The sequence below is a fragment of the Monocercomonoides exilis genome, assembly GCF_001643675.1.
Source record: "Monocercomonoides exilis strain PA203 chromosome Unknown scaffold3-2548433, whole genome shotgun sequence".
Lineage (NCBI taxonomy): Eukaryota > Preaxostyla > Oxymonadida > Polymastigidae > Monocercomonoides > Monocercomonoides exilis.
This window is the reverse complement of record NW_027150548.1, coordinates 1-9,665: the sequence shown is the minus strand read 5'-3', so window position 1 is coordinate 9,665 and position 9,665 is coordinate 1. Positions and strand designations below refer to the sequence as shown.

At 37.2% G+C, this 9,665-nt stretch overlaps 3 protein-coding genes across 3 annotated transcripts; 1 reads left to right on the top strand and 2 right to left on the bottom strand.

Annotated features, from left to right (window-relative positions):
• Positions 1–1,458: 1,458 nt before the first annotated feature.
• Positions 1,459–2,373, bottom strand: MONOS_16732 (uncharacterized protein; the record flags this gene model as incomplete). The annotated part of the gene is made up of 1 exon (XM_067869611.1): positions 1,459–2,373. One exon carries the CDS (start codon positions 2,371–2,373, stop codon positions 1,459–1,461), a length of 915 nt encoding a protein of 304 aa, XP_067734990.1.
• Positions 2,374–2,778: 405 nt separating this feature from the next.
• On the bottom strand, positions 2,779–5,619 carry MONOS_11846 (uncharacterized protein; the record flags this gene model as incomplete). The annotated part of the gene is made up of 1 exon (XM_067864416.1): positions 2,779–5,619. The coding sequence occupies one exon, from the start codon at positions 5,617–5,619 to the stop codon at positions 2,779–2,781; it is 2,841 nt and encodes a 946-aa protein (XP_067734989.1).
• Positions 5,620–6,538: 919 nt separating this feature from the next.
• On the top strand, positions 6,539–9,034 carry MONOS_16940 (uncharacterized protein; the record flags this gene model as incomplete). Its single annotated transcript, XM_067869816.1, has 9 exons — positions 6,539–6,564; positions 7,090–7,155; positions 7,267–7,357; positions 7,440–7,637; positions 7,690–7,796; positions 8,037–8,120; positions 8,190–8,237; positions 8,393–8,585; positions 8,639–9,034. 9 exons carry the CDS (start codon positions 6,539–6,541, stop codon positions 9,032–9,034), a joined length of 1,209 nt encoding a protein of 402 aa, XP_067734988.1.
• Positions 9,035–9,665: the final 631 nt, after the last annotated feature.

The window sequence follows — 9,665 nt, the reverse complement described above, 5'->3', positions numbered from 1 at the left end:
AAAGCTCATCATTCTTATACATCTATGTGAAATTATTTTTGAATAATAAAATATGATAAAAATGGAAAACAAAAACAAAACACAATTAGAATCATTTTTTGATATATGTCCAAGATATTTTATCGAAATGTGAATTTTTATGAAAAACAAATTTCACATCATAATATTTGCATCGTGGAGTAATGTGATATATGTATTAACAAAAATGATAAAAAAAAGATTTGATTAATAAATCCAACAGATTGATAAACTTGCGACTTTTCAAAAAAAAAAAAAAAAAAAAAAAAAAAAAAAAAAAAAAAAAAACTTAACAGTGTTTTGAATGAATAAAGAATAAACAATATAACTTTTATTATATTATAATAAAATGAATATTTAATACTTGATTTAGAAATACAAGTCAATAAACTTATTATTTCTAATACTCAGAAAACGAAAAGAGAAAATTCATCAATATTTGTTAATAATATTCTTTGAATTTTATGTTTATTTCATTTGAATGATAAAAGTTTGAAATCAAAATAAAAAACAAAATGTAAAGATAATGAAAAGAAAGGAAAAAATAATTGAAAAACAAAAAAAAAATAAGAAAAAAAAATGAAATATGAAGACAAATTTTCTTTTTTTTCTTTTTTCTTAATGTTTCTCCATCTGTCATAACAATCTCCTGCAATTCTATTTTCAAGAAATTGCCAATTTCAATCCACTTTTCTCCCTTATTTTTGTGTTCTTTCAAAATATCATCTTCTTCTTTTGTACATGTTCTTCTTTTTCTTTTTCCGGTTTTATCTTTTTCTCTTTTCTCTAATTTCATTATCGTCTCGCTTTCATTTTTTCGTTGAATATTTCTCGTTTTCACTTCTTTCTCGACAAAGTTTTTCTCTTTCATAAAACTCCAAAACATCTCAACCATTTCATTCAATTTTGACTGATCCAATTTCAGAATAAACAACAAATCTTTCCTCGCAATTTCACTCCGCATATTAGGTTTTTTTTGAAAGTGTGAACTTGATTTACTCTTCTCCAATAGTGGAAGATGTTTTAATTTCGCTTTCTCCTCCAAAACTGGCTCCTCTTCTGAGTATTGAGAAAGAACTCGTGAAACAAGTGTATGCACGTATCCGTTGAATTGCGCTTTCTATCTCTTTCCTTTTTCAGCTTGTTCAAAATTTGATGATAGAAATTTACGAAAATAATGTCGTCATTCCATTTGTTTGATTGCAGCTTGAACCCATGAAATGATTCTGTTCTCAACAACTTCTTTTCAACAAATGATTTTTTCCTCTTGTCAGAACTTTTCATTATTACTCGAGAAGCAATTAAATTTTGTGATACAGATTTTTTCACATACACCATTTGTGACCTTGAATATGGAATCCAACCAGCAATAAATGCACACGTTTCAAGAATTGAATTTCTTTTCTCTTTGTTAGAACCAGCATTCATCAAAGCAGAGCATTAGAATCCACTGCGAAAAGAATGAAAACCGAAATTTTCTGGAGGAAAACCAGCAAGCTCCAGTCTCTTCATCAATCTGGTTCTCATTGTTTCTGAACTCCAGCTCCAAATTAATTCTTCAGATTTTTCTTTCAAAGGCCACTCTTCTTTAAGAAATAAGTCCTCACCAAACTTAAGAAGAATGTGCTGTCTCATCCAATACACAGCATCCAGTGATCTGTTTTCTTCTGTTTGGTTTTCAAGCAGAAATATGTGATTCCACTTGTCATTTCCCTTATTTCTCATTAGTCGAATTTTTAAATTAACAGAATCATCTTCTTTTTTAACTTGTCTTATATCACAGAGCCTCACATTTCCGCATGTGATGGCTCTGGCTCCGGTGTGAAGTGCGAAAAGAAAAAGAGAGCACTCCTCATCTTTTGACATGAAATAATTTGGTATGCTATGAACTAAGAATTTGACATCAAATGTCATTAACGGCTCTTTCACATCACACTTTTGTTTAAAAGATTTATCCCATCTCATTTCGTTCACTATGAGGTTTAATTCTGTGTTCAGCTGTACATCAATAGGCTTGTTAAACATTTTCACTTGTATTCGTTTCAGTGAGGGAAGGACAACAGCATAAATTGAACCAACGCAGTATCTACAGTCATAAGCCAAAAAGCGAATGAATCCTCTCACACACTCAAGCATCATTGGAAACGGTTTGAAATCCATGTCTTCAGCAAAATAGTCATACAACTGCAACACCCATGCGTGCTTATGCAATGTTGACTGTTCATATTTCCTCTGATGAAGGAAATGCTCAGCTATATTTTGTTTTTTTTCGTTTGCCAATCCAACATCCATCAGTGTTTGTCTGTTTCTTTCTTTATCAAGTCTCAAATTTTGCTTGCCATATTCATCCGACATGTTCTCATAGCCTTTGTTTCCATGTTCTTAAGGTTAGGGTTAGCCTAGACTTGCATTAATACCTTTTTGGCATTCGTTTTTTGACATATTCCTCAAGGTTATTGAGAAAATAACCTTGCTAAATAACCATGAAGGTTTTGGACAAAAACCTTTGAGGCTTTTTTCTGATAATAGTGAATTAAAACAATTTAATAAAGTCATAAACTCTTTTCTATTACTGTGCAATATAAAAACAATTAATGAGAATGAAGAAGAAAAAAAATACTTTCAATTTTTTATTTTTCAAAAAATGTTTTTTGAAATTTCTTATTTTGAAAATATTTCAAATGAAAAAATTTGATAAAAATAACAAACTTTAAGAGAATAAAAGCTGATAAAAATAATGAAATAAAGAAATAAAAGTTATTAAATATTCAATTTCTTTCTTTCTTGTTTTTTCTTTATGTTTCTCCATCGATCACTGCAATCTCCAGCTGTTCTGTTTTCAAGAAATGAGGCAATTTTCACCCAACTTTCTTCTTTTGCCTTGTGTTCTTTCAATATTTCATCCTCATCCTTTGACCACCTTTTTCTAATTCTTTTTCCTAGATAATCCTTTTCTCTCTTTTCCATTATCATACGATTTCGATTTTCTTTTATCTTCTTACAATTGTATTTTTTGATATCTCTTTCGATGAGATTTTCCTTTTTCATAAAATCTAAGAATATCTCGACATGTTGATTCACGCAAGTTGGATCCAATAACAAAATGTTGATGATATCTTTTCTTGCTATTTCAGCTCTGATGTGCTCTTTGATTGAACAATAGCTCGAAGGTGATGCTTTTTCCAACTTTGGAAGGTATTTTTCTTTCGCTTTTTCTTCCAACTCCTCATTTTCCTCAGCAAACTTTCCTAATCCCTTTCTGAATAAATATTCATTTGTCCTTTGATCATTTTTCTTCCCTTCTCTTAATAATTTCATTCTATTCACAATTTCACGATTGAACTTTGAGAAGATGATTTCTCTATTCCAAGATTGTGATTTCAATTTGAATCCGTGGAAAGATTCTATCTTCAGCAATCTGTCATCAATTAATGCTTTTCTCGGTTTGTTTTTGTTGACAATAATTACACGAGAAGCAATAACTGTTTGAGATGCAGTTTTTTTGATATATGCCATTTGTGAATAAGAAAATGGAATCCAACCAGCAACCATCGCACAAGTTTCCAAAATTGAATTCCTCTCTTCTTTGTTTGAACCTGCATTCATTAAAGCTGAACACAAAAATCCACTTCTCAATGAATGAAATCCAAATGATTCCGAAGGAAATCCAGATTGATCCAATCTTTTCTTTAATCTCGTCCTCATCACCTCAGTATTTCTTGTCCAAATTAAATCACTCCTTTCATCTTCAACCGGCCATTTGTCTTTCTCAAACAAATCCATTTTGAATTTGTTTAAAATATGTTTTCTCATCCAATATACAGCATCTAAATCAACATCTTCTTCATTCTGGTTTTCCAATGTCACAACATGATTCCAATTATCTTTTCCTTTTGTTCTCATTTGTCTTATTTTCACGAATATTGTTCCATCTTCTTCGATTATGACATTTCGTATATCGCACAATCTAATTCCACCACAAGTTACAGCTCGTGAACCAGTATGCAAAGCAAAAAGAAATAACGATGCATCTTCTGCTTTGAATTCTGAATAATCTGGAATACTGTTAATCAAATATTTTACGTCAAATGTGACTAATGGTTCTTTTCCATCGCCTTTTTGTTTAAGGCTTTTATTCCTTCTTAGTTCACTCACAACAGAATTTATTCCATCATTAAGTTTTTGATCTATTTGTTCATTAAACATTTTTGTTTGAATTCTTTTTAAAGATGGAACAACAACAGATTGTACAGAACCAACACTATAATGACAGTCTTTACACAAAAAACGTAAAAAACCACGAATACATTCAATTTCAATGGGAAATGGTTTAAAATCTAAATCTTTTGCAAAATAATCGTACAATCGAAGCACCCAGTTGTGCTTTCTTAATGTTGACTGGGAGTATTGTCGTGGTAATAAGCAGTACTCCTTCAGTTTTTTTCTATCTGCCGATTCCAGCGCAGCATCCATGAAAGTTGGTTGGTTTCGATCCCTTTCAAGTCGCAAATCCAGCTGCTCATACGTTTGATTCATGTCTTCGTAACGCTCGCTTCCGATAACAAGTTTCTCTTCAGAATCCGCGCTTTCACTTTCCGTTCTTTCGTCTTTGTGTCCAGTTTCAACGCTATCCAATTGAGAGAAATTGGTTGATAAATCTCTAGGAGTTAAAGCTTCTTTTCTCAACTGCGCTGCATTTAACACCTGTTTCTTTTTCTGATCGTTTCCTTGTGGTACGCAACTGTTTGATGTTTCTTTGGAATTTCTCTCAGATGATTTCGTTTTGTTTTCAACGAATTTTGTACAACAATCCTTTTCCTTTGTCATCTCTTCTGTTGAGCTATCAAACTCATGTTGCGTTTTGGAATAGTTATCACTCATTTCTTCAATGAAATGCATCTCCTCCAACATTTTGCTTTTGAAGAACTTCAATCTTTTATAATGCTCCTCCATTTTCTTTTTCATGAAAAGACGCTCCTCCATTATCAGTTTTCGAAAATCACGCTCCTCCGAATCAGCTGGTTGATCTGCTCCATCAACAATTTGAACACACGACAGCAAGTTTACTTCATTTGGCTCAACGTAATCATTCGTATCCTTTTCGAAACTTGAATGATAAGGCATCTCTTGATTGTCTTTTTCTGAATCAGACTCATCTACCTTCCTTCTTTTGTTTGTTGTTATCGACTGACTTGTTTCATAATTCGGCTGAAATGTTTCATTTACAGCAAATTCTGATTCCTGACTTACGTGTTCATCACTTGTCAAATCTTCTTCTGAAGCATGCTCATTTTCGCTTCCATCATTGGATTCTTCTTCAACGATGTTGAAGCTTTTACCAATTTTGATTCGATGAAATTCTTCAGAAGATACACTTGAATTATCTGCACAAGCGTTGGATGAATTGTTTTCTACGGAAGTGTGTTTTTGAGAACTGCTTTTCCTTGAACTGCTTTTTCGCGAAATTCTGTTCGTTAATTTTAATGCTGAAATTACATTTTCTACGTCTGATTCATCGCTTCCTCCAATTGTTTCATCTTCTTCTCCAAGCCATGCAGTTCGAACCAACTTGGAACTTTTCCTTTCCTGTGCTTTCGGCATCAATTCATTATCTTCTTCAGATTCGTCTTCGATTATTTCATGCGGTTCAACAACTGAGAAATAAAAAAGATGAAAGTCAATTATTTTCAGTGAAAAAAACAACAAGGCAAACTTTTATTCCTGCGATAACTATCATAAAAATTATCAATGAATTGAAGCAACTCTTTGGACGTTGGGATTGTTGCATCATCATTGCAAACAGTGTCTTCTTTGTTTGAGCTCATTTTTGAATTATATTTCTTGCTAGATCATATTCCGAAAATGAGTGGTTTTGATTAATAAAGAAATACAAATGAAGTTATGAGAAAACAATATTTTCAAATGAAAAATTTTTAATTTCCATTATTGAAACAAAAACTGGAAAGAAGGATTCATTCTGAAGGATGGAATGCATTTTATCGTAGAGTGGTCCATTTTGAAACATTCATATTTTTTGGAATTTCAAATTCGACAAGAATATTGCAGAACGATAATGCGTGAAATGAACTATTTGAATCATGAACAGAAAGTGGAAATTACATGTTTTGTATGTTTCTTTTGAAAGTTTCGCCAATTTATTTGTATTATTAATAATTTTTCTTTGCAGCTGAATGAATATCTTGACTCATAATTGCGAATGGTACAAATTTTATGCACAGAAATTATAGTGAATTACAGAACTGGAAAACAAATGAATACTCTAAAATGAAAGAAAACTTTCACACTAATATCCTCAGAAAACAATCAATACTAATTGGAAAGAATAATTACATTTATTATACTGGATAAGGGATAATGAACATGAATCATTATTGCAAATAATGTTGATAAACAAAAATGGATGAATATTCAATAAATGATGAATTGAAATAACTAACAACTGATAACAAAAATTGGAAAGAAGAAAATTTCAATTTTGTACAAAGGAAATATTCGCTGTATGTTCGTGGGAAGTACTGGGTTAGGGTTAGGGTTAGGGTTAGGTTAGGGTTAGGGTTAGGGTTAGGTTAGGGTTAGGGTTAGGGTTAGGGTTAGGGTTAGGTTAGGGTTAGGGTTAGGGTTAGGTTAGGTTAGGGTTAGGTTAGGGTTAGGGTTAGGGTTAGGGTTAGGGTTAGGGTTAGGGTTAGGTTAGGGTTAGGGTTAGGGTTAGGGTTAGGGTTAGGGTTAGGGTTAGGGTTAGGGTTAGGGTTAGGGTTAGGGTTAGGGTTAGGGTTAGGGTTAGGGTTAGGTTAGGGTTAGGGTTAGGGTTAGGTTAGGGTTAGGGTTAGGGTTAGGGTTAGGGTTAGGGTTAGGGTTAGGGTTAGGGTTAGGGTTAGGGTTAGGGTTAGGGTTAGGGGTTAGGGTTAGGTTAGGGTTAGGGTTAGGGTTAGGGTTAGGGTTAGGGTTAGGGTTAGGGTTAGGGTTAGGTTAGGGTTAGGGTTAGGGTTAGGGTTAGGGTTAGGTTAGGGTTAGGTTAGGGTTAGGTTAGGGTTAGGGTTCAAACTAGGTTAGGGTTAGGGTTAGGGTTAGGGTTAGGGTTAGGGTTAGGGTTAGGGTTAGGGTTAGGGTTAGGTTAGGGTTTGGGTTAGGGTTAGGGTTAGGGTTAGGGTTAGGGTTAGGTTAGGGTTAGGGTTAGGGTTAGGGTTAGGGTTAGGGTTAGGGTTAGGGTTAGGGTTAGGGTTAGGTTAGGGTTAGGGTTAGGGTTAGGGTTAGGGTTAGGGTTAGGGTTAGGGTTAGGGTTAGGGTTAGGGTTAGGGTTAGGGTTAGGGTTAGGGTTAGGGTTAGGTTAGGGTTAGGGTTAGGGTTAGGGTTAGGGTTAGGGTTAGGGTTAGGGTTAGGGTTAGGGTTAGGGTTAGGGTTAGGTTAGGGTTAGGGTTAGGGTTAGGGTTAGGGTTAGGGTTAGGGTTAGGGTTAGGGTTAGGGTTAGGGTTAGGGTTAGGGTTAGGGTTAGGGTTAGGGTTAGGGTTAGGGTTAGGGTTAGGGTTAGGGTTAGGGTTAGGGTTAGGGTTAGGGTTAGGGTTAGGGTTAGGGTTAGGGTTAGGGTTAGGGTTAGGGTTAGGGTTAGGGTTAGGTTAGGGTTAGGGTTAGGGTTAGGGTTAGGGTTAGGGTTAGGTTAGGGTTAGGGTTAGGGTTAGGGTTAGGGTTAGGGTTAGGGTTAGGGTTAGGGTTAGGGTTAGGGTTAGGGTTAGGGTTAGGGTTAGGGTTAGGGTTAGGTTAGGGTTAGGGTTAGGGTTAGGGTTAGGGTTAGGGTTAGGGTTAGGGTTAGGGTTAGGGTTAGGGTTAGGGTTAGGGTTAGGGTTAGGGTTAGGGTTAGGGTTAGGGTTAGGGTTAGGGTTAGTTAGGTTAGGGTTAGGGTTAGGGTTAGGGTTAGGGTTAGGGTTAGGGTTAGGGTTAGGGTTAGGGTTAGGGTTAGGGTTAGGGTTAGGGTTAGGGTTCAAACTAGGTTCAAACTAGGTTAGGGTTAGGGTTAGGGTTAGGGTTAGGGTTAGGGTTAGGGTTAGGGTTGGGGTTAGGGTTAGGGTTAGGGTTAGGGTTAGGTTAGGGTTAGGGTTCGGGTTAGGGTTAGGGTTAGGGTTAGGGTTAGGGTTCAAACTAGGTTCAAGCTAGGTTAGGGTTAGGGTTAGGGTTAGGGTTAGGGTTAGGGTTCAAACTAGGTTAGGGTTAGGGTTAGGGTTAGGGTTAGGGTTAGGGTTAGGGTTAGGGTTAGGTTAGGGTTAGGGTTAGGTTAGGGTTAGGGTTAGGGTTAGGGTTAGGGTTAGGTTAGGTTAGGGTTAGGGTTAGGGTTAGGTTAGGGTTAGGGTTCAAACTAGGTTAGGGTTAGGGTTAGGGTTAGGGTTAGGGTTAGGGTTAGGGTTAGGGTTAGGGTTAGGGTTAGGGTTAGGGTTAGGGTTAGGGTTAGGGTTAGGGTTAGGGTTAGGGTTAGGGTTAGGGTTAGGGTTAGGGTTAGGGTTAGGGTTAGGGTTAGGGTTAGGGTTAGGGTTAGGGTTAGGGTTAGGGTTAGGGTTAGGGTTAGGGTTAGGGTTAGGGTTAGGGTTAGGGTTAGGGTTAGGGTTAGGGTTAGGTTAGGGTTAGGGTTAGGGTTAGGGTTAGGGTTAGGGTTAGGGTTAGGGTTAGGGTTAGGGTTAGGGTTAGGGTTAGGGTTAGGGTTAGGGTTAGGGTTAGGGTTAGGGTTAGGGTTAGGGTTAGGGTTAGGGTTAGGGTTAGGGTTAGGGTTAGGGTTAGGGTTAGGGTTAGGGTTAGGGTTAGGGTTAGGGTTAGGGTTAGGGTTAGGGTTAGGGTTAGGGTTAGGGTTAGGGTTAGGGTTAGGGTTAGGGTTAGGGTTAGGGTTAGGGTTAGGGTTAGGGTTAGGGTTAGGGTTAGGGTTAGGGTTAGGGTTAGGGTTAGGGTTAGGGTTAGGGTTAGGGTTAGGGTTAGGGTTAGGGTTAGGGTTAGGGTTAGGGTTAGGGTTAGGGGTTAGGGTTAGGGTTAGGGTTAGGGTTAGGGTTAGGGTTAGGGTTAGGGTTAGGGGTTAGGGTTAGGGTTAGGGTTAGGGTTAGGGTTAGGGTTAGGGTTAGGGGTTAGGGTTAGGGTTAGGGTTAGGGTTAGGGTTAGGGTTAGGGTTAGGGTTAGGGGTTAGGGTTAGGGTTAGGGTTAGGGTTAGGGTTAGGGTTAGGGTTAGGGTTAGGGTTAGGGTTAGGGGTTAGGGTTAGGGTTAGGGTTAGGGTTAGGGTTAGGGTTAGGGTTAGGGTTAGGGTTAGGGTTAGGGTTAGGGTTAGGGGTTAGGGTTAGGGTTAGGGTTAGGGTTAGGGTTAGGGTTGGGGTTAGAGTTAGGGTTAGGGTTAGGGTTAGGGGTTAGGGTTAGGGTTAGGGTTAGGGTTAGGGTTAGGGTTAGGGTTAGGTTAGGGTTAGGGTTAGGGTTAGGGTTAGGGTTAGGAGGTTAGGGTTAGGGTTAGGGTTAGGGTTAGGGTTAGGGTTAGGGTTAGGGTTAGGTTAGGGTTAGGGTTAGGGTTAGGGTTAGGGTTAGGGTTAGGAGTTAGGGGTTAGGGTTAGGTTAGGGTTAGGGTTAGGGTTAGGGTTAGGAGTTAGGGTTAGGGTTAGGGTTAGGGAGG